The sequence below is a fragment of the Astatotilapia calliptera genome, chromosome 1 (genome assembly GCF_964374335.1).
Source record: "Astatotilapia calliptera chromosome 1, fAstCal68.1, whole genome shotgun sequence".
Taxonomy (NCBI): Eukaryota; Metazoa; Chordata; class Actinopteri; order Cichliformes; family Cichlidae; genus Astatotilapia; species Astatotilapia calliptera.
In genome coordinates this window covers 6,102,284-6,130,111 of record NC_137422.1, presented here as the reverse complement: position 1 = coordinate 6,130,111, position 27,828 = coordinate 6,102,284, and the positions used below count along the sequence as shown (strand labels likewise).

General features: G+C 53.1%; 1 protein-coding gene and 1 long non-coding RNA gene across 2 annotated transcripts in view; both read right to left on the bottom strand.

Moving 5' to 3' along the window:
- The window catches only part of LOC145428891 (uncharacterized), a 205,096-nt gene that overhangs the window by 166,780 nt on the left and 10,488 nt on the right, over positions 1 to 27,828 (bottom strand). The gene's annotated exons all lie outside the window — the stretch shown is intronic.
- Positions 321 to 25,707, bottom strand: LOC145429170 (uncharacterized). Its single transcript, XM_080302256.1, has 4 exons — positions 25,608 to 25,707; positions 16,724 to 16,841; positions 2,576 to 3,157; positions 321 to 1,692 (listed from the first exon to the last, which is right to left on the bottom strand). Exons 3-4 carry the CDS (start codon positions 2,894 to 2,896, stop codon positions 859 to 861), a joined length of 1,155 nt encoding a protein of 384 aa, XP_080158382.1. The 5' UTR covers positions 2,897 to 3,157; positions 16,724 to 16,841; positions 25,608 to 25,707; the 3' UTR covers positions 321 to 858.

Here is a 27,828-nt window from a genome sequence, read left to right as displayed (position 1 = left end):
TGAGTTCACCTGTCAGAACCATACACGAGTACAACCCTGTGTCAGCCACACTGACGTTCCTTACAATCACAGAAACGTTTCCGTTGTTCATGGATGGGTCCATCAGCCGCACTCTGCCGTGGAAGTCTGCGTGTTGATTGGTCTCCCTTAAACGCTTATTCCAAACGTGAAACACGTAACTGTCATCGGCGTGTCCTTCCTTTGTCCACAATGCGATCAGGTTGCCGTTGGTACGCCTCAGACCCTCACAGTGAAGAGCGACATCTTGTCCGCTCGTCGCGCTTACGTGTTTGGGATCTGATGGCAAGAAAAAACATTTGAGTAGTCACACAGCGGGGTACGATCGAAAGGTGACAACCTTACTTTTGGCGTGCAATGGACAGCGTTCAAGCAAAGCAAAGGCAAGAGTGTGCAATACAGGCCATTGCACTTAAACATTGCAAGTGACTACATACCTGTTGTAATGAGAGCCGTAGCTAGGGACAAGGCGCACAGTAACATCGCAACACGGCAAAAACACGAAAGGCGTAACGTTGCCATATCGTTCCCTGTCGATTCACCGAGGTTATTGTTAACGTGTGATACTTGTGGCTCCTGTCTTTGCCGTTCGGAATATATGAGTCTTAATAATCCCCCTCCCCTCCCCAACCCCGACCTAGGTAGTTCGGGGTTGGGGTAGTTCGGATCCCCGACCTACAGTCAGACACACAAGCAAAAAAAAAAAACAAACAAAAAAAACAAACCACACAACAAGACCGACCGATGTGCTCAACGAGCGTTTTATTTCGATGTGACATATGAATTAGGCAGTGTGGTTCCTATACTCTACAACAACAAAAGGTTCACACAGTCTATCGTTCACCTGTAATACACTTCGCCCTGCACACGGACCATTTCGCCCCCTTGTTGTAACTCTTCTCTGGTGTGACACAACAAAAGGAAAGCTGAAATCATGTCGTCTCTGGTGTACTGACCGTCCACGGACCTTTTGCCGCCCGTGCTCACGACATCCAAGCCCTTCTGTGATTTTGTTATGGTGACCATGGACATTTCCTCTCTCAGTTTACCCAGTAGCAACTTGCCCTGCTCCGCGTGCATTTTGTCCGTCAACCTGTGATCCGGTAACGATATCACATCGTGCGACTCCAGCACGCTCGAGGTGATAGCTGTGGGGAGATTGCCACCCCTGCGAGATCGCTTGTACATGCCCACGTTCATAGTCGAACCCATTCGGTTGCTGGAACCGGCACCCTTGGTGTAGCCCATAGTCATTTCTACAGCGTTGGTCTTCTTCGTGGCCTCGGAAAGCACGGCCCAGCCTAGAGACATCACGGTGTCGCAGTAACAAAGCGCACCCTTGCATATGCCGGAGACCGCGCTGAGCACCATGTCGAGTTTGGTCTTGGCGCTGACGTGTTTCCCGAGCATGTATTTGTTGTTGACGTGAGACCATTTGCTGTAGAATTTGATCAAAGACCCCGAACCCAACAGCGATTGTTCCATCAGGTTCTTCACGTCCACGAGTGCGTTGACGTACGTGTTTTGTTCGAATACTATAACCACAGGAACTTCCTTCCACATGACTCTGGGCATGAGCACCTTCAATAGCCTGACGTGAGCGCACAGCAGAGCCGAGTACACGCGAGTCACTTGATCCAGGTCCGCTATTTCCAACTCCTCTAAGCCCACCACCTGTAAGGGAAAAGAAAAAGAAAAAGAAAAGGACATCGACACACACACATCATTGTCGGTCTGAGTAGATTGCGGACACACAATGTTTTGCGATACGTGTGAGATGTGCAGAAGAGACATCCGCCAGTTGCTCGCTGCTCCGTGGGACTATGTGATATCGCACTACGAATTCATGATCGTGTTCACCGCCTACCGCCGCAACATGACGTTCTACTCTAACATGGACTTGGGACAACTTAAGACCATGTATGCTCAACTGGTCTCGTACTCCCCTGCCAGGATCCTAGTGATCGACAAATTGGCGTCTACGTACAAGGCGCAGCACCGTCACGCCGCGGAGCTCGTCAGGCCCACCGTGCCTTGTACGCTGTCGGACGTTATAACCCTGGCGTTGGGCAACAGAGTGCCTAAGCGGTTCGTGCACGTTTGCATAGCCCAATGTAATTTTCTCAGTTACGACAATATGACATTGGCGTCTTTCGCGTCCGTAGAAGGCATCCGCGGCGGTGCTCTGAGATACATGGCTGTGTTACAAAGTCAGGGAGAGCGGGGGCGACGCGATCTGCACGTAATCATTTCCACCGCCATCACGGGGTGGATGATGAGATTGGCAGGTTTAGAGTGTACGTGCGGAACGTGGGCTCAGGTGATGGACATGGTGTCGTGCTCTACTGCGGATACCGAAACCTCGCTGACGTTACAATCGGAGGCCAGGGTGACCGCTTACATTTGTACACTGCTAGACTTCCACGCGGACGACTTGCCTCAGGGCGACACACAGGGAGACTCGCGACGACGACAACAACAACGGGCTAAGGTGGATTACGACTACGTGTTCGACGAACTGCTCGTGTCGGGCTTGTCAGCAGACGACCGCACTCACCGCCAATTGTCCGCCGCTTAGCTCCACGGCGCAGCACACTCCGGCGCAGGACTTGGAGCCTCCGCCGAACGTGGGGTCCATGCATATGTAGGCCCTGGCCACGCTACTCTGGACCATGCGTTCCAACTCCACGCAGTTGCTGGATAGGAACTTGTTTATGATACAAGCCTCGAACGGAGTAGTCGTGTCGCTCTTGGTGTCCGAAGAGGACGTGCTGCTGCTACCCGTCACCTCGCTCTCGAAGCCCCTAGGCACAATTATGTTCATCAGTTGCTTCAGATGGCTGTCTACGGAAATGTGCTGTGGACAGTAGATTCCCATGCAAACGCAGGTGGAGTCCGGGTCCCTGGCGTGGTGTTTACATTTGAAGCTCTGCGATACAACGTGATAGGCGGGTTCCCCGTCGTCCCCTCGGATGTCTGCTACTTTATTCAACCAAGGGGTGTTGTTGACGTGACTGGTGATGTGCACTTGTTTACGTCCCCTGAACGCTATATTGGGGAGAACGGCTAGTAGCACTTTGGAGCTGACGAATCCCACCTCGTCTACCAAGATCAGATCGGCGCTCTGGCCCCTACTCGCCTGTAACGAAAGCACAAAAACACACGGACAAAGTGCGATCAGAACCAACTGCGCGTCATCGCAATCGCGGCGAACGTGCATGCAACGGTCACAGAGGAATCGTGACACAAGACAGGAGAAAAAAAAAGGACAGGAAAAAGAAGGGCAGACACACAGAAGACGGCGATGGGATCGAGGGATCCGGGTGCGAATCTCCTACCTATGGGGTTAATAGACGATCCCCAGTGGGTGAGCTATTGCGTCGAAAACGCATGCACGTTCAGCAGCAGCGAGGCCCTAGGACACGTGTGTCACGATCACTGTAGTAGACACGTGTGCTCCGGCCCGGGGTGTACCTTGGTGCGCGACATGGTGGACTGGACGAAACGTAAGAGGTTGCCTCCGCCAGAGTGCCCCGTCGAACAACTGCTGGTGTTCCGCAAACCGCAAGTGGAATTCAGAGCCTCGTACCACATGCCGTCCAGGGACCTCAGCCTGGAATTGGGATACGGAGGCCTGGAGTACACGTCCGGACAGAACACAGCGCCGCCTCGTAACACGGACCTGAACCAGATGATTTTGACGGCTTCGTTGCCGGTGACGGTGGCGCTTTTCGCCACGCTATTGACCCGGGAGTTTTCCGACGAGTACCGCCATGTACATTACGATAGAGGGTCAACCAGCACCTCTATCGGAGTGTTGTGCTCGCCCTGGATGGCCATTACCCTGTCCCTTGCCAAAGAGGTAGCATTTAGGTCTGCCTTTCCGCTGAGGTGCTCGAGGGAACATCTGAGCGTAATTCGCGACGCGGCGTTCGGCAACGCCGTGGCCGTGTCGACTCTCTTCGATTGCAAAGAGGGTAAAATCAACCGGTTCATGAGAAAACTGGCCGGCAAATACAATGACAAGCACGCAAGTCGCACCGGGTTCTACACGATGGTGGCCATGGTCTCCCTCTGCCTTTTCCCGTATTTAAAGCATCGTGTATTGGGTACTATGTTCGACAACAGAAATCTGGTGATCATGTTCTTTGACAAAACTACAACTAAGCACAATCAGTGGTCCACTTTATCCACGCACGTGCATCGTCACGCCAACGACGCGGCGTTCGCCAAGAGAGTGCATCTGACGAACCCGGACAAGCGAAAGAGGCTACCTACCGCGGTCAGCGCGATCTTGGATACGTACATTTCAAACGCAGTATTACAGCAAGAGATGGACGACAGAGACCTCGCAGATGGCGGACAATGCAACGACCCACGCTCACAGCACACGGAGGAGACCGCGGAGAAAGGATCCGTCTCCGACCGTGCTACCGAGCGGCAAACCAAAAGGCTCTCGTCGAGAAAACGAAAAGGCCCGTGTTACGGAGGATACTACGAGGACGAGGGCGAGCGAGTTGGACAGAAAGTGACAGTTACGCGTCGGATGCTCGACCTACACACGCCGTGTTAGAGTTCACGCCGTATGTTATGTAATGTCATGTTACGTTATGATGTTTACCCGATGTGTGAGCGAGTGAGCAAAAAAAAAAGACAAAAAAAAATAAAGCATCGTGTCATGAACACAGACTGGTGTCTTTTACTTTCTTTGTTGTCTTTATTGTCATCACCATTAGATTCATATACATGTTCATATACATGTTATACAGTACAACAAACAACAATTCCACCCTTAGACATGCACACAGTATGTATACATATTGGGGTGGTATGCACAACGGCAAAATCCGTGGGGCTCACGGGCCGCATCGGCCCGTCCTCTTCTTTGGCCGTCTTCTAGGCGTTTTGGCAGCCGACACCGGCCTTTTCCACTTCACGGTGTTTTTCATTCGCTCGGTCGAAGGTTTGCGCCTCCGTCTCGACTGTCTCGATTCTTCGTACTCGCGCCTAAGGTCTTCGATGTGAACGGCGTGGTCTTCCGCCAGCGCCGCGTTGTGTTTCTCCAACACGTCTCGTTTCCATCTCATGTTCACCAAAACGGTCAGAGGCATGTAGCCGCATTGAACGAGTGTATCGTAACAATGTTCGGGTTCTGACATCGATATCTTGTCAACAAAGTCTTTCTTTAGCGCAATCCCGCAACGCAAGCAGTTCCAGAATGCGTGAGAAGGGCATGTAGGCCGAGGCCCAGGGCACTGAGCGTCGATCGCCTGCTGCTGCGGCCGGCGTTCCGCCGGACACTCTAATCCCGACGTGGTCTTGGTCGAACACGTAGATTCCGTCGGCGTCCATCTCGTCGGGCGAGTCCCCCATGCGCACGTGTCCATGGTCCAGCTGACGAAGCGTGCAATACGCCGCGATGTGCGAGAATAACCAGATTAGAGCCGACACCTTTCTGTTATAGTTTGTAGGATTTAGCGTTTTTCGCAATTGCAACTCCAGGGCCGCGTCCAGGGTCGACTCGACCATGAGCGAGCGCTTCACCGATAGCACGTTCTTCACCAGCATCGAGGCGCTTTCCACGGGAAAGCCGGACGCCGTCAGGTGTTTGAATAGCACGACTCTGTCGGCCACGCATCCGTACCTGGGGTTGTATCTACGCAGGGGTCCTATCATCGCCATGCACACGTACGACAGTAGCTTGTCGTTGTTGCCGGTCGTCGAGATGGACTTTAGATTCATGCGGAGGTCCTCCGTTTTCACGGACACCGCGGTCCTGTCCACGGGTGTCAGTGCGTAGTGGTCCGAGAGCAGCTGCGCTCTCTGTCTGCTTCTGTTCAGCGAGCCGTAAAACCTGTACAGCGACGCGATGGGATAGGCGCTCAGATACCGAGGCGTCTCGAGTTCCCGGAGAGTTCGAGTGTGCAAGCAAAGCTGATGGAATATTTCTTTGCCCATCGTCTTCTGTTTAATCGTTTCGTCTCGTCTCTTAAGCATCGCTATCTGCTCGACGAACTTGCCCGGGTTCGCGACGCGCTCGCCCTCGTCGGCTCCCTGATTTATGAACATGGTTCTACGAGGTCCCAGGCGGCACATTTCGCCGTTTCCGTCGATGTGAAAATTCACGTTCGCTTGTCGCGCCTCGTCCCGCGCGTAAGGTATGTGTTCGTGTCTGAGCGTGAAGTGACAACAGGAAATCTGCCTCCTGACTTGCTCCCACGAGTCCATCGTGATCTCGGTTTCAAAATAGCACTCGGGGCACTCTTTGGTGTCCACCGACAGTTCTGGCATGAACGGATACCGTAGCATTATTATGAAAAAGCCCTGTAACAGGTCCAGCGTTGCCACGGTCTCCTCTATAGAGCAAGTCACAAAGTCCCGCAGTAAAGCTCTGTAGACGTCCACGGCCGCCGACAACGTGATCGGTTGAGCTTGATTCGACAGCATGAAGTGAGATCTCTCTAGCGCTTGGATCGTAAGCCACAGCGTGTACTCGCCGACTTGTTTATCCGTCGGTTGCTCCGGAGTACGCGCGGAGGACTTGGGTTCGCTGTAGGACGAGGTGAAATCTATCAGCCTGGGGTCGATCGTTCCCGTTATTCTGCCTCGACAGGCCATGTCGTAAAGCTCTAGCGTGGTCGACGGAGCGTTCGAAGCGCACACTCTATCGCCCCCGGAGCCAACTTGTCCGCTATCGACAGTTTCCTCTCCCACTCGGCGAGACACAAACTCAGGCCCATCCATCTCGGGTCTCGCGAACTCGTAGGGTGTTTCACGTCACCTCGTTTGGCGAGATGCGGCCAATGTTGCATCAGTTTGCTGTACAGAGACACGCCGACACGGCATAGGAAATCCGTGGGGCACGGACAGTTGCTGAACCTTGCCGTTATAGCCCTACTAGGGAGAGCCACGTTTCTGAATTCAGTCTCTAGCGTTTCGGGTAGCCGCTTGAAGGAGTACGCCGCAATTATTCCCCTTTGCTTAATACGAGGCGTTGTCACCACGACGACACGGTTAATGTCTCTGGCGATTGCTAGGGCTTGCTCGCGACCTCCCGGCGTAACAACTGCGACGGTTCTGCACGGGGTGCGGGCCATTGGTGTTATGTGATGGGATACCGCCACGGCGCACAGGGATAGATTCAGCACATTGTCAGCCGCGGCATCCGAGTGCGCGATCCCACTCTCCTTCGCAAACACCGGCGTTAGCCCGCATCCGTACATCAGAACGGTGTACAAGTCGCAGGTGAGAGATCTGTAGTTGTACGGCTTGTAGAACTTGATCAACTTCCCGTCCTCCTGCAACTGCACTACTCCCGCGTAATCCTTGTTGTGGACGGGGTCGAAGAACACGTGTCCCTCGGTGGCAGGGGTAGCGTATGTAAACTCGATGGCAATGTGAGAGTTGAGTACCAGCACACCAGCTGCAGCCTCGTCGTACCACTCGCAGCCCAACGTCACCGAATCCGAGTCCTCGGGCCTCGGGTCTGCCCGAGGGCGACCGTCGGAGTCCTCGCTTTCACACGATTCGCCTTCGCTGACCGAAGAGCGCTCAGTCGTTCTCGCGAAAGATCTTTTGTGATCTACCGAATACCAAAACCTAGCTTTTTTGGGGACGAGCATGCCGTCCGAGGCGCACCGTTGCCACCTGTGTATTTGCGTCTCGTACTGAGAATGGACAGCGCCGGCGTCGCGAACGGGAACCTGCGTGGGCTCATCGAGCCCAGACTCCCATCTGTATTTCAACTGAGATACTTTGAAACAAAAAGCCGACGGGTTGGTCTTAGACCAGGGTATAGGTCTGGCCCACAGTTCAGGTCCCCGTATCCCCTTAGGCACATTGTGGAATTCACAAAAACGCTTCAGTGAACGATCGCAGTAAATGTACACTCGGTCCAAGTCGTCGCCGGTTTCGGCGCCGTGCGATGCGTTGTCACAGTAGAGAGTCTCGACAGCTACATGCAGTCCGGCTTCTCTCTGTTGCCGTGAGAGCTGTACGCTTTTGCGATCCGCGTGCAACACTAGGTTACCGAAGCTGTTCACCCTCTCGGTTGCCACACCGTTAGCGAGCATCGCTTTCACGTCCGATCTCTCGGCGCACTGAGACGTACAAGATACGATGTAACTGCTTCTGCTGGACTTCAAAACATCCACCGCCGCGGGGAGGGTATGCGTCCACGGCTTGGTGTCACGCTCGGCTTCTGGTGTAAACACGGTCACGTTACGGGACCTAAACGGCCCCGCGGCTCTGGCGAACCAAGCCACAGAGCGTTGAATGTACGCGTAAACTCCCTGGCGAAAGCACCTAATCTCCAGTTCTTCGTGCACGGTCCCGGAAAGCATCACACGAGCCAAAGCGTGAACGAATTCCGCGGCTGAACAAACCTGCGCGTCAGAAAACAGAAGGCTAGACTCGACGGCCGTGTCGCCGGTGCCCAAAGGACGGGCGTACCATTCGTTCGAGTGTACTATCGTTACGAGGTGCGCCGCGGGAACCGTGGATCTTTCGTCGAACGCATCCAGCGCGTGGTTCGATACTGTACAGAGACCCGTGGACCACAGCTTTTCGGCAGGACAGGCCATCACGCGCGAACACAAGATGTCGAAGCCTCGCCACACGAGCGGGTCTTTGAGCCGAGCCATCTCGGAATGTAACTCGATGCGATCCAGCGCGCTGCCCTCGGATTGCAACGTTGCTGCCACTCCGTTGCAAAAACGCTCAGGTGGCGCTCCGCATAGCCATCTGATAGCAGCAACGCCTGAGTCCTTAGGTCCTACGCTGACTAGGCTCTGAGACACAGGATACTCGTTTTCCCAGTCGCGTTCCACACCGCCGCGGTCGCGGCGCTTGACAAAAGTCCATTGCGCGCATACGAGCGAAGACCACGCTCTTCGCTCCACACTAGATACCTCCAACGGGTCCCTGTAACCGTTCCGCATGAACATCTCGTCGAGGACGGCGTGTTTAGGCCTACGTCTTATGGGGTCTTGTATGACAGTAGGATCTGGCCAGTCGGGTGTCTCGTTTCTCAGTACGTCCGTCCTGTACTGCGAGCTACTGTCCACTATCACCGCGACCGATTCCAAGTGTTGCACCAAAGGACCCTCGCCTTTGAGGTAGAACAACGGCGACTCCGAGGCGAACGCCACGGTGTGGCCGTCCACAACAGTTATACCCGGGAACCGCTTGACATCTGAGGATGTCGTCGTCAGTCGCAGAAAACGCCACGCGCCCAAGCTAGTGGTGACTTTCCCCGGGAAAGCGTCGACCTGTTCAAATTCAAACACCGGTCCTAGGGTTCTGGAATACGCTGCCCGAAGCAGCTCTTCTTCGTCCCCGCGAGGCAATAGGCCGCAGCCGTTGTAGAATTCCGAGCAGAGCAAAGGCGTCGGGTTGCAACATCTCGCGAGTAGCGTGGCCAATCTGTGATCTTGGGCGCATAGGAAAGCGCCCACCGTGTTGGCTCGCAACATGCGAGAGTTTGTCTCGTCCGTGCCCCTGGTCCATACCGACGCCCCCCTGTGCCTACTCAGGATTATCAGTCTATACGAGGGAAGGCAGTTGACCCTGCAACTCTGAGCCAAATGACTAAGAAGCGCATACACTGGATGAAGCCGGCCTCTACCGTGCACCACGAATTCGTAATCGAGCACGATGTCCCCTACTTTCATGTCGGGCACGCAGGGATGCACCGATCTGTAGAAACACGTCAAACACGCACTGACGTCGAAGTTCCTTTTAGCGCCCGCCGTTTCGGTCACCCTGACGCAGTGTCCGAGTAACACGGCCTCGTCCAAACAGGCCTCGTACGCGCAACCGCACTCGCCCACGGATCTGTCGGCTCGGGCCATCGCGTGCCGTCCCGGTTGGGACTTACGGGACAGGTGGAGTTTGTATTCGGCTAGAGGAGACGATAGCAGCTCCTCTTCCTCGATCCTGTCGCGGTCCGAGTCCACGGCGACGTGGATCAAAGGGAAAAACTCACCGTCTCCTATGACGGCTTTCTCCTCGCGTACCCCCGGAGGTTTTCGTCTCTTAGCCGCCACGATCCATGACATCGTCTCTCGTCGACACGCCGACGGATCGTCGCATTCTTCCGTCTCTACGTCAAATAGACATTGTTCGTATTTCGCGTGCGCAGACTTGAATAGGCGTACGAGTCTTTGTTCCTCGTAGCCTCTGGCGGTGTCGCTGCATATAGCTTGTTCGATCCTGGACATCGTCACCTCCGGCGGGCATTCCGATGCGGTCTGTTGCGCCCGCTCGTACGGGGATGACGGGGAATAATTTAGTTGAAAGAAGAAACCCGTTTGCTCCATCAACGGAGCCGGTAGGCCGTCGGCGCGACTCCCGTTGAGTTCGATCACACACAGGTCGTCGCTTAACACCGTGTCTTCACCCAGCCATTTGGGTCTTGGAACGACCCCCTTTGTCCGAGGTATGTGGAGCACAGCTCTCCCGCTCCCGTGCTTCTTGTGAAACACCCCACACGCTCTCAATATCTTTACGTTCAAAAGACCCAATGTGCGTACACCAACGGTCACACGTGCAAAGCACTTGCTGTCATCAACACCATGGCCAAATAACACACAGTGTCCCGTCGGAATCATGTGCGATCCAAATCTCAGCTTTGTTGTTGTCAAAGGTAGAACGCGATCCGACGCTCTGTCCTCATCGCGATCCGTTGCCCCCTGAGCGTGTTCGGCCGTTGTAGTAGTAGTAGTAGTAGTAGTAGCGTCTCCGTTTTCTTTGCCTTCAAAGTACAGTGCTTCTTGTGCGTCGAGCAAACCTTGCTCTATGTCAGGTGCCATTGGTCTTTCGGTACCCGGCACATGCAGTCTCACGGTCGAAACCAAAGGCCTGGGGTTAGCGGATAGCATCTTGCGTAGTTTCATCAAGCTCCCGTGCGATTCCACCCTTAGTTCAAACGTACTGTCGGTAGGCAGGACAAACGAGTCGGATAACGACAGATAAGTCGCCGTGATAACTTTAGCTTCGTCTAACTCTACATTCCAGGCAAAGAGAAGACCAGTCGGAGTGTTTGACAACTCTGTGTTGTCGTTCAGAGTCAGGCCTCTGAACGCAAGAATTGAATACATGATAGCAATGCAACTGGGAATCTCCAATCGTTTCTGGGTTACAATTGACATAGAGCCTGGCAACAGGCACACCGCGTGGTCAAACGCATAACCGCGAAACCCACGGCGTGTTGTTGGTGCTACACGATTGGAAGGTGTAGCTGGGAACACGCGTAGCGTTGCCACTTTAGCCGATGTGCCGTTGGTACACGTGGGAGCGTCACCGCTCATCTGCGCAGTGGATATAGCAAGCGGAGGCACGCCCGTGACTCCTCTGCGTATCACAAACGAAGAGTAATTGCACGAAAACCATTCCGTTACACAACCCTCGGGTACGACAGAATCAGGGCAGTCTGCGGTCCGGTTCGTTTCCAAACAAGTGTCCTTGGGCACGACGATGACAGCGTCTCGTAGTATGTGTCTCAACACTACAACTAGCTCGTTTTCGGCTACGATCGAGAATCCCGCCGGCACCCTGACCATTTCCTCTAAACACATAAGGCCTCTCTGTACACTCGACGCATCCCCACGCCGACATTGATCGACGTGCCCTATGTTTGGCTTAACTAGGGTGTTGTCGGCAGCCCGCAACGGTTGTATGCTTCTCAGGTCCAAATCTCGTACTCCTTCTGGTATGTTGCACCGCAGCGTGAAAGCGCTCCCGAGCTCCGGATCGCCTAGGGCCAAAGCGCACAGTGTCCGAATTGTATCGGTTCGACAAGAGCTGTCAAACACCAAACACACCGACGTGTTCCACGAGGCCACCATCATATACAGACACACGCCGTCTGCGGTGTACACGAACTCAGAATCCATTTCCAATCCACGTATGTCTTTTTCCTTCACTGTGAAATACGCATCCCACGAGATACCGACAGACGGCTCGTGAAGGGACCGATGCGAGCCGTCACATAGGACCAGAGACAAAACCGCTCGATCGGCACGCTTCACAAACGCCGCATTGTCAAACAGGACTGTGCTCTCCTCAAAACGAGCGCATTCTTCACACGATAATTCTCTGGTTTCGTAAGGATCTGCAAAGTTGTGAAGTCGCACAATGCGCCCGCGGTCATCCGCCACGGTGTGGGTGCTGCGGGCCGTTCTCGCTTCGTACAGCAGCAATTCGTCGCTAGAGAGCACGGAGCTAGACGAGCGTATGTGTTTGCTGACATAGTCATCGTAAAATATTTTGCATCTAGTTAGAAACCTCGCCATCCAGATGGGATCTAGCTTAGGGTACACGGTGTTATTTGGTCCAAACAAATGTGACAACTCTTTGTCGACAAGCTGTAGCTTGCCTCGCTTTAGGCACGTGTACACATACGTTATGTATTTATCATGCATACGAGGCGGCCGTTTGTGGGGTCTGCCGTTGTGAATGATCACAGAGTTGTGTTTCGTGTCCTCCGGCAGGTTATCGCTACCATCATGACCGAACCTACGGGCGTCTCCGCTTCTCTTTGGAAGCGACATGCTGATTTCGACTACTCCGGGTCGCTGCGACCCTTGCTGTCTAGTGCAATTGATGCTGTGTTTCATAAATACAAATTAGCGGTTGAGGAAACCGCAGTGTCAATAACAGACGGACAATCGCCGGAATGCGAAGAGTCTATGACATTTAGCAACCAAGGGTCTGCTCATGATGTTGATGTTGGTGATGATTGTGATTATGATTATGATGACGATGATGATATGAGTTCAGCTGAATCACACGGGCAGCCAAACGCAAGCGGACCGTTTCTCAATTTTGATGACAGCGACAGCGACGTAACCATGACCATCTCGCCATCCGAACTGCATCATCAGCCGGACAAAAGTGTGGATCGGGACGTTGAGATCGCGTGGCAGCCTGCTAAGTGGCCACCAGCCGATTTACATAACACCTCTAGCTACCACAGAGAGCGCAAGTCAAACGACGAAGTAGCGTGCCACCGGTGTAAGGCCTACGATGCTCACTGCAAATCATCGGCTGAAAAGTACAGGAGGACGTTAGACAACTACACGAAAACCGTTTCAGAACTCATGGCGGGTTTCAAGAAAGTCTTGGAGAGATACCCCGAGCTCAAAGTAGACTGTAGCGATGAGCGTCTGTACTACATGGTGCAGGCGGCCTTAGGTCGCAATAACCTAGTTCGAGAAATGGTACGCTTATCCGCGACGAGAGCTGCCTGCTCGCCAAAGTCCTACGGCGAGTCTACGACGGCTGACATCGCCGCGGTACACGATGCCCTGAACATCTGCTACAACGACGCAGATGCGCTCAGGTTGATATTAGACAGATACGCTGATCTGTATGTGCGATACATACAAGTTTGGCGCGAAATGTGCGCGAAGGTGTCCAAAGACATCACGGTGATGGAACTGTTGAATTACACCGAGGGAAGACCCGGTGTTGAACACGGAGAACCCTGGTGTGAAGCCAGAGCGTACATACGCCGCATAATCGACAGGTCGAAGCGCCTGGCGCCGCGCTCTGTGGCTGATTACTGCGCTGAGAAACTGAACGCTCTGAACCTCAAATTGACACGCGTTCCCCGGGACCAGGGTGTTCACAAAGAGGATCTCGAAGTACTGCTGGAAGACATGCGACAGAGACTGGACCTGGATGCGAAACAATGCGCCTCGGATTCTCACATGTCTGACCTGTACTTGGACGTTCGGAGCGACCTCGCGGTACTAGACACGTTAGTTGGTGTGGGATCGCTCTCTGCCAAGACGCTGTTACACGAGAGACATTTGCTTGTGTGTCAGATACGCAAATTGGTGAAAACTCAGGGTTGCGTTCAATTCCACTGACCGAAATGCCGCAGTGGAAACGCGCCCTGTGAGTGGAAGTGCGAGCGGTACTGGAGATCACGTTACCGACATGTACTAATAACCCCTCTGTTGTATATGTGATTGTTTAAGGCAACGATATCATGGACAGTCAGTGTGACTACTTGGTGTTGGATATACCTAAAGGGCCAAAGGAGGATGATGATGATGATGATGATGTGGATTGTGAAGTATGCAAAGAACCGATACGACAAGGGTTTTACGAATGGAAAGGTGGGGCGATATGCGTGTCGTTGGACCAAGCCACAGCCGGAGCCATGGTACCCTACGTAGATGCGGGGATCAGCGAGCACGCTTCTGGTGAGGCAGTGGCGAAGTCATCCACCACGGCCGTGTGGTACGTGGCGGACAGCACTGTGGTTGAATTGAAAGGGGACATACATCTACAAGACATACCACCCAACGGCACCTGGTTGTCATCGCCCGAGGAATGCTTGCGTTCGATTCTACGGCTACGGGGCGCGTATTTGGCATGCATCGCTCTGCCCGAGCTTAACAGAATGGTGATAGAGCAGAAGAACGACGACGGATTGCTAGGCTTGATTCGCGACTACTTGGCGGACACTGACAATTTATCCTGGGCCGTGGATTTGTTCGGTGCGTTCGCATGCGATGCCATGCTGGCTCCCGTGCTGCATGTGATCTTGCGATCGAGCTGGGTGAAGGAACGCAAGGACACACTGGACACTAACAACGATCTCAAGTTAGGTTGGGCGCAAGAATTCTACGACTACAAATGCGTTGCCAAAGACGCCAGAGGATGCCCGATGTTCACGCATCTGCGTGATTGTGGAGACGCGTGCGGCAACGAGCACACGGCGATCACACGCCTCGTGCTCCGCTCAATGAGACTGTCGGGTTACACGCCTTGGTCCGCTGTGCATGCTGTCCGCGTAGCAGAGGTTGCTATAGCGAAGGTAAAGTGTCGACTGTGCAGAGCTCGTCTTCTGGCCTCCTGTGCGTTTCTAATAGAGTGTGCCGCCGTAGAAGCGTCTGGGGAAGGCGATTGGCTTGTGCGAAACGAAGCCGTGATAGAATTATGTTGGATTCTGTACGGCATAAACTTTGGAGAGTGCCCCGGGTCCGATGATGAAAACTTAAAAAACTGGGCCCTGGCTACGGTGGCGCATTCCGTGGGATACCATGTGTACAAGCCTCGAGAGCAACAGGACGCAGAGGCCCTGGTGGTTATGTTCGCAAATGACCACGTATCTACGAGAGCACGCGAGATGTCCGACGAATCGCCGCTGCCGCCGCCGCCGTCGTCGTCCAGTCAAGCGTACGAACCCGACCACGAGCTCGAGAGTAAAATACGCGCAAACGCTAGATACTCCACTGGCGAGAAGCTGTCGCGTCGCACAGATAAGGTAACGGAAGAGTTATACGCCGACATATCCACTGCAGTGGATGTGATGGACGTGGCTCCGATTGCCATGGAAGCCAGAGCGCAAGACCCGGAGGACGTGACTTTAGCCATTCTGTTGTGTTTCCCCAGAGTCGCGGAAAACGCGATAGATCAACTGACGTTCGAGCCGCCTGGGAGAAAATGCTACACGACGGAGTTGTGGCCCGTGTTTGTGAATTCCACCAGGGCTTGTTACCAGTTATTTAGAGCGCTGGCCATTCCGGTCGCCCCGAGCCCGGCGTACTTACTTGAACTGTTGGCCAGGGGCTGGAGAGGCCTACCCGAACGCACGCTGCAACGGTTCCTGCCCATGACAGCAGGCCCGTGTTGGCACGTGGATCGCAAACACTACGACGTTTACTTCTTAGGTCCACTGGGGAATCTCGTGTCGTTGGGGGTGATGACGGAGAGCGACAGAGGGGCGATCGTCGAAGCGCTTCACCGCGGACTCGTGCCCTGCTTTGCAGGTCGAGGCGATAGCTCGTGCGATCGCCTCTTGAGCTCGACTTTAGCGCTGAGCTTTGCCGCGTGCGGGGTCACGGCGCTGTCTCGGTCTAGCCAGGCCGTCGCCTCGGCTCTTGCGTGCGACTTGGTCTGCGTTACTTCGGGAGGACTGTTATATTTCGCGGCTTGGTATCTCATGGTGTATCTATCGGCTATATACGCTCACCCGACGTTACGGAGCAAGTTGTTACAGTCGGGGTCCGACGCCGACAAGTGCCTGTGTCGCACGTTTGACATTTCCGACGCGGCCGACTCAGTCGTGGAGTACAGGAGCGGGGAAATGTCAAAGGCCACGCGCTTGGTGTTTCGGGACATGCTCGCCGAACACACCCGCCTCAGACTGGTGCAGCTTTACGTGCCCGAGATGCTGACACAGCTGCCTTACGTACGTCGCACGGCCCTGCTACCGGCAACCGTGAAGATGGCTATAGAAAGCAGAGACCGTTGGTTCGCCGAACATCACGGTCGAGCCAGTCGACGCGAGGCCGATGCTACTACGGGGCCTAAGTTCGAGTACCTGGGTAACATAGCGTACGGTCTTCACAGCAGCATTAAGGGCAAACTGAGCGCAGACACAATTAGACCCGTGGCGACGTCGCTGGTGGACGGCACCGTCCGAGACTTTGATTTGTGGTGCGATTCGCTATTCGTGTACAGTAGTAGTACGGACCACGGTGACACAGAAGAATCGCTCCGTGGCACACTGGAGGACGGTGACACTACTTTCACGGATGTTGCAGAATCAGTCGACGAGGGTCTCGTGTCGACACCGGACAAGCCGATCGACGAGACGACAAATCCAAATACAACCACCAGTGAGGAGACTACACATCAACACGATGTTGACGTCGAGGTGGACATGTTGACAATGGGTGTAGCTAACCTTAGTGTGTCCCAGGGCGTCGTACCAAGACAACACTGTGTATGCAAGGGACTTGTGGTCGACAGCGTCGAGAATCTGGGGTTTGACGAGGAGGACGCGTTCTTGGCGAAGCTGGCCCCTGCGAACAAAGAGGAGTACACAGTAAATGACGATCCCGTGATAAACAATCCCTGCATGACAAACATAGGTCGGACATCATACAGTGTACGGGGGTCCAAGGACCACCACGACGTGAACGCCGACAACATTTATCCATGGTTGATACAAGCGTTATGGGTGCTCACGACTAAACGGTCCCATGCTACTAGCGAGCCCAGGACACCAGAAACGCTCGCAGTTATGGTACATTTGATAGTGAAAAGACTCCCAAGTCAACACAGTACGCTTTCGGTGTGCAACGATATTGTGCAACTGCGTGAAATCTGCGACAGAGAGCGTGAGTTTGTCCCTATAACGGCTATAGTCGGAGGTATGTTTGGGCTGAACATCCAAGTGATCGCGCACGGAAGCGAATACAACGTGTTCAATCCGTACTATGTAAACCGGCCCCACGGTGCGTTGCATTTGACCCAGCGCGGTTGGTGTGTCATCAGCGATCAACCTACACCACGGGGATCGATACCCGTGGGTGACACCTTGAAGGAATATCTTCGCTTGAATGACATTGCAGTGAAACCGGTGAAAAGCGACGGGTACTGTGGATTTCACACCGCTTCGGTGTTATTGGACCTGGGGCCAGAATGTTCATTCGAGGCACGAGATATATTGGTACGAAAAACGGCGGCTCATATCTTTGCGCAAAGAGCGCAGAACCGAGAATTTACAGTGTACCTTAATGACAATAAAGTCGACGGTGAAAATGCTTTGTACACTCTGCTTATGACACCGGAGAGATGGCTTTCGGTGGATGAAGTACATTTCATCTTATTAGCCCACGGGAAAAACTCTCTGTTCATAACAAAGAACTCATACCCTCTGTACAGCGATGAACATGTTTATTTCCACATTGACAATAATCATTTCCAACCTATTATTAGGGCAACAATGCCCTGAGCGGTCCTTGAATGTACAATAAAAAAAAAAAACCAAGCACTCGTAGACATACAGCAAATGTAATCTGTGTGTGTATAATAAAGAACCCTTGCCCTATGTACAGAGATGAACATGTTCATTTTCACATTGACAAGAATAAAAATCACTTGTGGATATATATATATATATATAGCAAATGAAACCCAGTGCAGCAGGGACTAGTTGTGGCACTCATTAAAGCATTAAAGCAAACACACAGGCGTGCACGCGCATAAATTGGCATTCATATATACATGTACTGGTCAAAGTGAACAGGGAGACAAATCAGTCGTAATAAACACTGTGACGTGTGTTCATATAGTCAACACCGCAGTTCAATGCGTGCACGTAGCTATGATTGCGCTCAGTGTCAGGGACGGGCGATGCGGGTTGGGGAGGTTGCTCTGTTTCGAGGGAAGGTGGTGTTCGTGGTAGCGACACGGCATCTGCTCTCTGGCGGGATGCTCGTGCTTGTGACACGGCTGGGGTCGGTGTAGAAATTGACCTGCGGGGGGCTCTGCTTTTGGATGGTCTTGGCGCAGGAAGCTGTCTTTGAGCAGGAGCGGTTTCGTTGGGCTCACGTGCAGGAATCCTCGTTGTGGTCGAAGAACGACGCCGTGTGGTCAAAGAAGAACGTTGTTTATTTTTCGATGAATGTTGTGGGATCAACGTAGGCAGTGGCAGAGCGTCCGCTGCCTGTACCGGTTCGACTATTATGACCTTGTTCCACTTGACGTACTGATTGTGTATTTGCACATGAAACGGCGCAAACGGTGCAGACCGGCAGTTTGCCGTCGGTACAGTGAAAGGCTGATATGTTTCGCATTCACCCAGGAGAGACAATATGTGCACGTCCCGCACGTCTTGCTGTGTTAACTGCTCATACATACTATAGAAAACCTCTATGTCGCCATCGGGAACGTCGTTTTCGTAATCGTCGGGCAGGTTTTCCCACTGAGGTACAAATCGGTCGAGGTCTAACGTTCTGAGCGTGTCGGTGATGGCACGCACACCACCCGGCACTGGCGCAATGGGACTGTCAAAGTCCTCTTTCGCGTTCTTGCGCACGCAGACCTGCGAAATCAGTTTGGACGTGATGTGATCGAGCAGACATGCCAGCAAATCCACTTTGAAGCGCGCGCCGTCTCTCCATATCCTACCAGGGTGTAGTCTCAACAGGGGAAACCCGAGTATACTCATTGTGAGGATTTGTGCTTTGATAAGACAAGTGGTGACGTGGTACGCCAGCGTACACTTTTGGCTGTCGGTCATATTTGCCAATCCGTCTGGACTCCCTAAATTCCATTCGCCCACATGCTCCCCGACAAAGGCCCCGGTGACGCCTGTGTCCGTGAAGGGCATCTTCATGAGGTGCAAGGCGAATGTCCTTGCCACAAACGGGTGTATCTGCAACCGCGTGTGCATGTCCAGTACAGTCTCCAATAACTCTGCGTCTTCGGAGAAAATCCTGTGGATCAAAAGCCCGGCGACGTTCTGTGTAGTCAGTACGTGGCCCAAGTACAAGGCTTCTGTGCTCTTGATGTCGAGAATGGAATCTATTCTCATGCCGATCGGGAATTCGTTGACGTGTAGACACACGTAGCGAAACCCCCGCTCGGGTGGCTTCGATAGATCTACTGCGTAGTATACCCTAGCGCCCGTCTTGCAGTTTATTGTCACCGATGGTATATCCGATCGTGTGTAGGTGAATTCCTTCGGACGGGTAAATTTTCTCGTCAGTCTAGAACATACGTATATGCCCATAATGTAGTTCGAGTTGATATCCTCGACAGCTGTTCTGTAAACATCGGACGCCTGCTGAGCGTTGGCATCGCAACCGTGCGTGCAAACGACTTTCTCTAAGCCCACGGTGGGGTTGGTTTGAGGCGTGTCGGGGGTTTTCCTTAGCATTAGCTTAGTGGCATAGCCTTTGTGTTTCTGGATCTCGAAGGCTGTCGTGAAAGCCATTGTGAAGTAGGGCGAGTGCGTCGTCCCGTAGCGTGCATCGTTCAGGTGACTGTACTGCACTCCGTTAGACCTCCATTTTGGCACTTTATCTAAGAACCTCAGATCGGCTTCGGTTGTAGCACGCAGTACTTCTGGCTCGTCCGATGTGTATTCGCTTGGGTACAGGACACTGTCAGGTAGTTCGATCGCCGATGCGTCGTCTGTCGGCAGTGGATTTCTTTGGGCGCGCCGTGCACTGTCACCGCTCACAGGGCTCTCGAGTCGGACGTCATGTACGGCCTGGGTTGGCTGGTCGTCTCCATGACTCGGACCCGCTGGCGTGTCATCGCAACCACCCATCTGCTCACACTGTGGCGCCACCGTTTGCTTCTTGCGTTTGTCTGTGTTACTCAAAGCCAATATGTCACAGTCTTCGCCATTTCTAACATGCATTTTGTCGGCCGCTACATTGGGAAACAAGCTCGAGATCATGGTGTTGACATCAAAAGAGGTTACATCGTAGGGGTCTACCTCCTCGCCGTCTACCTCCTCGCTGTCTACCTCCTCGCCGTCTACCTCCATGTTCAGCATTGGAGCAACGATGTCGTAGGAATGATTTGTGGCGTTGTGCAGCATCAGCGCGGAAGCGTCTATAGTATCGAGATCCTCGATGTGTGCCATCAGCGGATATCCAGCGTTTAAATCATCGACGTCCGCCAGCGAGGTCCCAGTGTCAAACAAGCGGCTGTCGAATGAAAAGCTGATGGAATGGCATGGCTCGCTCGGGACAACGTTGTCCCCTATACTTGGAAATGTGATGTTGTGGGTGTCGTTGTTATGGGGAAAGTTCATTAGCTCTATGATGATGGGCTCATCGGTGTGCGTTTCAACATAAGACATTTTAGGTCGAGCGCTGCCGTTGTCCTGCGGATCGCTGCCGCTGTCAGGAGCCAAGGGCCTCTTACCGGGTCCGTGGTAGGCATTATTACTAGCTTGGCTACGACGGAATTCATGTCGGCGTATTATCATGTCGTTGGGCATAGACACACACATAGCATTCACTGTGAGTGCACTTGCCAGTCCTCTGAAACATTCTAGCACTCTTGTGCCAGGCCTGTGGATCGGCGCGGTGAGAGATCCTTCAGATGGCACGGTTTGCTTCGGTGGTATCTCGATGACGGTGACGCGGACAGGTTCGGTCAGGCCGATCTCCGACAGCCGATCTCTCATAACGCTGTCGTCCGTCACGCTGTCGCCCAGCCAGACATAGCCGCCGTCCACTATCGACATGCATCGGACGCCAAACGATTCGGGTTGTAACGCGTCCCAAGTGCTCAGATCACGGAAGCCTTCTTTGCACAAGAGTAAGAACTGCGACTCGATAGTATCGGCACTGTCCGACGCGTCACTACTCCACCAACTGTCCACTGCACTCTCGACATCACCGGTGAGGGGTAGCAATATCTGCACCATTATCCCACAACAGGCCTTCCTCAGGCTCGTCTCGTCCGCCGCACTGTTTACTGCCCTGTACATCTTATTCATACAGACATAGGGTAATAGAGACACGACGTCCCACGTGCGCGTGTTCACTAGCAACGTCTTGATCAAGTCTCGGTGGGTAGCATACAGTTGCCTGGGAGGCACTGTGTTTTTCTCGTAGATATCTCTGAAGCAGCCCAACACGCCCGCGGCAACCCTGTGCCTGGTCACGGGTAGAATGGGATTGTCGTTACAGTGTTCCGGCGACAGCCACGACTCGAGAGGAATCCAGATCTCGTGTAGTGATACAATTGCACGCAGCGACAGCACGGTGCAGTCCACAGACTCCTCCAACACCAGCGAGTCCAGCCTGGGGGCGAGCGGTTTGCAACACGGCAGCGACATACCTAAGGACTCCCAATCTCTGGTGTTGTACGTTGTCACAGTGGCGTCCAAGACTGTATTGATGTGAAGCTTAGGCACGGGTGTCTGTAGCGAATACACGACAGAGTTGTCGTTTGCACGTGCGACGCTTTGTAATGTCGGAGACGAACATAGCGGAGCGTTGTACGCGTCGTCCTCGCACCACACGTCGCGGCATATGCACGCACTCTTGACAAACGAGTAGAGGGGCTCCGGTGTTCTATCTGCAAATTTGTCGTGTACAGGGTTCCACGTGCCGTGGGTTGTGGTGTTGGGCATTTCAAGATAATAAGGGATCTTGAGATTCAGTACCTTAGAGCTTTGTCGGTTCGTGTATCTCCACCACAGCTTTAGGAAAGTGATATCCTTATTCTGTCTATCGTGAAAGGTCAATGGCGTCTCTCCGTGCCCGTACTTGCTGTAGATGACAAGCACCAGTTCCTGCCTGCTCGCCTGATCGCTGTGTAACACGTGTCGTTTGTTCTTCACTGACCCCAGAAACAACATCACAAAATATGGCGTGTGGTACACAGCTAAGTGTTCCAAGTGTTTCAGAGACAACTGTTCCAAATCCGACATCTCACACCACGGTCTTCCGTTCTCGATCCCGTAGGCGACGGTTCCGTCGGCGGTCGGGGCCATTGTCACGCCATTGCACAATGCGCATCGATTGTCAGTGGCTACCCCGGGAAAAAACACACTCAATTTAAGTTGACATTGATGAGTGCGACACGGTTTGTCTTTATGAATGTAGCAGAAATCACGATACTGTCCATGGTCATGGCCGCTGACCGCGGCCATGTATGACTCCTGGTAATAGTACAGATGGTTGAGAGCGTCTTGGGTCGTTTCGAAAGTCACGTCGTTGTGCAAGGCTCCAGAATGCAGCGCTTTGGCAATGCGCTTCCACTCTGTAACACCATAATCCTGTTGAGCCATGACACTGTCCTGAAATACAAAGCATGAAACAGTATGGACTAGATGATAGTGTGCTTTATAAATAGTGTATAGTGCTACCCCAGTCTTTGCCTGATGGTGTACTACCTCAGTCTTTGTCTGATGGTAGCCCCAGCAGTGGCAATTTATTCACACACACACACACACACACACACACACACAAATTTCCAAACGAAGGAGACAGCTTAGAGTATCGCACAATACGACGATCAAAGCCTGAACATGTTAAGCGAAGTGTCTGCGTCTGGTACAGTGTGACACAACATCATCTTGTACTGAGCGGTCTCCCAGTGGTAATACAGTGTGTGCTGAACGGCAAGGCCTTGACAGTCAGCGGCGTCTGTTTTGAGTGTCCATTCGATCAAGTCTGCCTTCATCTCATCTGTTATGTTCACGTCTGCGTATCTATCGCCACAAGTGTAAGGCGTTGGATGGCACGAACCCATTGAGGGTAACGTGTACCAGACGTCGAGCGGTTTACCTTGACAAGGCGAGCCCATCCTGCTTCTAGGGCCCGTAACGTGGCCGATTGCGGCCGTAGCTGTGGCTAAATCGCCGGTGAAATGTGTGTGTGTGAAAAACGACATGCCGGCGCGAGGAGGCTGCGGTAAAACGCCGGTGAATGTGTCCATGTCCACTAGTATATACCGGACTCCGAGAGTTTCGGCAGTGTAGTCTACCATCTGCACGTCCGAGGGCAATTCGTTGGAGTGGCCAAAGAGCCAACTCAACACTTTGCATTCTGTGTTCTGTACATCGCCGTTGTGGTTAGACCATAAGATGGCTTTCATGCCTTTGATCCTGGGTATGGCGTGGACGCATCTCGTTCTGGTGTCGAACGCCTTCCACCGTAGGTCTAACACATACATCCTCTCTGTCCTGATGGCCACTTCGTAACGCTCGGAGGCTGACATGTATCCGGGTGGATGCACCGACTCCACGATACCCAACGCTGCGGCCTCTCCGAATATCCTATTGCCGTACTCGGGCGTGAGCCTACTCTGTTTGCGCGTCACAATGTACATGGCGCTGTAGTTATCGCAGCCCGGGAACATGTCAATCGTTATGGCGTTCGGCAGCTCGGGGTCGACGGCTGTTCGGTTAAGGTTGAATTGTTCAATCACAGCTACGGGTCTGTCCACTGTGCAGCCAAAGTGCGTAGGCCTTCTTCTGTACACGTAAAGCCCCGGAGGCAGCCACTTGGATCTCTGTATCTGATACACAACCACAGCGTCGCAACACTTGGTGTAGTCCGTGCTGCGATGGTTCAATATCCATCTGTACGCTGTGACGACTTGGCTCATCTCGAAGGCCCATAGCGGCCTGCCTCCGGATCGCGCTCGATATGCTGCTGCTCTCGCGGAGACCCGGTCGTGTCTCACGTGATCGACTCGTCGCACTATATCACCGGCTTTGCCGTCTGTACGCTGATCACAAGGACAGCGTACCTTTGCCGAACCGGAGGTCCGCTGCAGCAGTACGTGTACGCTGTGAGCAAAGTTGAACCTGTGATCTGAACACGGGGCCACCGACATAATTTCAGTCAGACGGAAGCCTTCCGCCCCGGGGACGTAGACCATGTCATCTATCACAGGCATGGGCTCCAGCGACAGTGCTTTGAATAGAGCACAGCAAAGCCCTCGGTTCGCCATCGAAAACGCTTCGTTGTCCGCGACTCGGGTTCCAGAAGAGCTGCTGAGAGATTGCGAGACGAAACGCAAAGACGCTCTGGTCAGGTCTGTGTGCAAAGCTACGAACCTGTACAGGCGCGTATCTACGACGAGCTACAAAGACACGCGGAGCGGCCGACTGGGTAAACCCGGACACAAAAAACACAACAGCAATGACTCGAAGTGCCTAGTGTGTCGGGTGACCTTGGTGAAAAGCAGCAAAGACAGACACAGAGCAGGCGTCAAGCTTCGGTGTCCCTGCAACGTGAGAGTTTGCAGCATGTGTTTAAGAGGCAATCCTACATGGTACTTAAGTCAGCCGCACTTCACGTCGTGTGAGGTCATGTCGCGCTTTGTGTGCGGGATATGCTCGACCTTTCAGGATGCTGTGGAAAAAGTGTGCTGTCTTTGGCTCTGTGCCGGATGCTCGGCCGGGCGTAGCGCGGGCGAGCCTTGTGTCAAATGTTCACGAGAGACTACACGCGGCAAGCGTCGTGAAATGTGCACGTTGTGGCCAAAGACGAGATCTGCGGCGGACTGCCCGGCGGATGACACACGGCGCGTTTGCGACGTGAGCAAAGTGGACCGTTATAGACAGGAGATCAGACATCGTGTACTGCGCAAAGTGTCGCAAAGCAGACACATTTCTCCATCTGACATCAAAGTATTGTTTCATGACACGCACGCCGCGTCCGAGCCGTGTGCGTGTGATTCCACTCAGGGATCGGCTCTGTGCACAAGCTGCACTCCGGTGCTGACCATAATGGAACTGCTGGCTAAGAACCCCAAGCCCCTGATGGCGTCTCTCGCAGAGAGAGCTATACCGGGTAGAGCCCTCGTTCGACACACGTACAATAGAGACCTGTTACTGCAAATGTTAAACGATCAACGTTTGCCATTTTGTTCAAACGCACATAACTGCAAAGGCATGCTGGTCAGCGCAGCCGACGGCAAACGCCGGCCGCTGAGAGCGTTGATATCACCTCAAGCGTACGCCGACGTCGCGAGGTGTGACAACGACACCGCGAACACATATGGAGCAAGCCCTACGGCTTGCATATTGTGTTTGCTGTTCAACCAGTCGAGCTCTGTGTCACGCATGCTGAGCTCAGAATCACTGTACCTAGAGCCACCGCCAGCTGGACCCGTGTACTATTTCAACATAAAGTTGTCACCTGACCTTGGAATACCACAAGTCGACATTGGAGAATATCACAATTACACAGTGTGCTTTAAAGGCACGGCGTGCTGCTTCAAACCTACATTCTATTACAACTGGAGAGACGTGTTGGCTGCATTACGGATTGACAACGTGGGAAAGGTAACACTCTTACCTGTGTGTTGAACGAAGTGAAGCTCGACGGAATCCTGGGCTTGAACTGGTGTGAACTGGTGTGAACTGGACGAAGCGGTCTCCTGTGTGTGTATTCGAGAAAAAAATCACAATCAATTACACGGTCTGCTTCAACACTAGGTTTACTAACCTGCGCAAATTTGCGTAACTTCCCTAAACCCAACACCCCCCTAGAATTACTGGCTTTTTTATTTTCTGGTGCAAGTCCCGAAGTGTTAATCACCCATGCTGAGATTTTCACAGGTCGTCAGCTTGTTTCTCCTCGGGTTTTTTGTTGTGCAAACCACCCATTATCCTTGAGGCCTGGCACATTTACATTTGCTCACTCGGAGTTGCTCAGATCCAAGGCAGGCCAAACCTCTGTGTTAAAACTTTCAGAAATGCCTGCCGTATCTATACAAAATATGCCACACATTCACACCTCCCTCGACTCTCAGCACAGATCTTCCATTGTGCCATGCAGGTGCAAGAGAGCTGCAACAGGAAGCGCAGCAGGTTTACCTGTGCGACATGTCAGAAATTCACCTGTGCCAAATGCAGGGATGATGGATACTGGGTCTGCAAACGCTGTAAAGTCTGAAACACTTGGAAATAAAACAGACGTGTGTACCCGTATATTGTGAATGTGTGTCTTTTGCATGTAGGTTGTAACACAGACGTTTGGCCTGCCTTGGATCTGAGTAAACAAATGCCAATGTTACACACACACACACACACACACACACACACACACACACAGCAAATCTGGTTCTCGCCGACCCACAGCCGTGTTGCCGATGAAGAATAAAGCCAGCTGCTGACCTGTGTGAGTGCTACTATTGTTCTGAAACCATGGGCACGAAGGTCGCGGTACCTGTCAAGACATACGATGGTGATGTGTTCCTCGTTAAAGTATGCCCGAGAGGTACGGGTTGCAATACTCCTATAGATGACATTAACGTCAAGGGACGCGTGGAGCTTGGAATCCACCTCGACCTCTGTAAATCGGAAGCCTACCCATGTTCACTCGGGTGTGACCTCACCTCATTGCCGACCGACATTGTAGTGTCCACATGCAGTGGGAGTGTGCGTTTGGGAGACACGTACCACATTACGGCAAAAGGCGACGTTGTGGTGAACGACAACCTGGACTCGCTTGCAAAAGGCCCAGCTAAACGTGATGAACTGCGAGTGCACCTTAACAAGGACGAACGCTCCTGTGTCGTCTACACTGCCGGCGCGGACCCCGATCGGCGCGACCACGGCGTATGCATTATCGCCTCTAACTTCATAGAACCGAATGGTAGATTGGTGGCCGAAGAACTAGAGGTGATGGAAAGGCCTGGGTACACGAAACTCGAACCACAGACTGGGGTGAACAATGAGGTAGATGGCTCCATGATAGTGGACTTTTACATACGCCCCATCGCCCCGGATTTACAATATGACAAGTTTTGGTTTTCTCTTAACCCTGTGAGCGAACAATGGTTTCAACCTCCAGCTAATGTGAAGACGCGCAGGGCGGGAAGCCCCGATCAGGTCCGTGGGGGGCTGACGATATGCAGAGGAGATGCATCTGTCTTCATAACGGCAACAGGCATGGTTCACCTTAACGGACCTGTGTGGGTGCACGTTGGTACTAGCACCGATCAGGAGAGCCCTGGAGTCAGAACGGTGGTTGTGTTTGAGTGAATGTCTCCATTTTGTCAATGTGATCTCCCGAACATAATTGTACACTGTTGGTCACGGAAAGATCACATCTGTTGTTACTACCCCAGACTGTACATGAAACCAAATAAAGTTTGTCTCGTACGTACTATAAACCGAGTCTGTGAACGTTTTGGTATTACACAGCACACGTACTCCATACATAGCAATGCGTGCACCACCGCCAGCGTCTTGGTTCGCTGATCCTGTACGCATTTCCATTTGCTTACATGGAAACGCTTCATGTACACGGCCCGCGGTAGTGCCCGCTTGGCGTCCGGGGTTGTGGGGCGTACAATACCGGCTACGATGTGCTTATTTGCCAAGGACATGACTGTAGACACAACACAAGTCTGCTACCCTGTGCTGTTCTGTTAAAAAAGCTCCTGCTCTGGGTCGGCTGGCTCGGTGCTGCAGGTCGGTGGCTCCGGTGCTGCAGGTCGGCGGCTCCGGTGCTGCAGGTCGGCTGGCTCGGTGCTGCAGGTCGGTGGATACTCTTCTGCTGTACTACACTC

What these genes read in the sequence shown, in the direction of transcription:
- LOC145429170 (XM_080302256.1), bottom strand. Translation starts at nt 2,896, where the DNA reads ATGGGAATCTACTGTCCACAGCACATTTCCGTAGACAGCCATCTGAAG. An exon ending in TAAGCGGCGGACAATTGGCG is followed by an intron (nt 1,693 to 2,575) that starts GTGAGTGCGGTC and finishes TTTCCCTTACAG; the next exon opens with GTGGTGGGCTTAGAGGAGTT.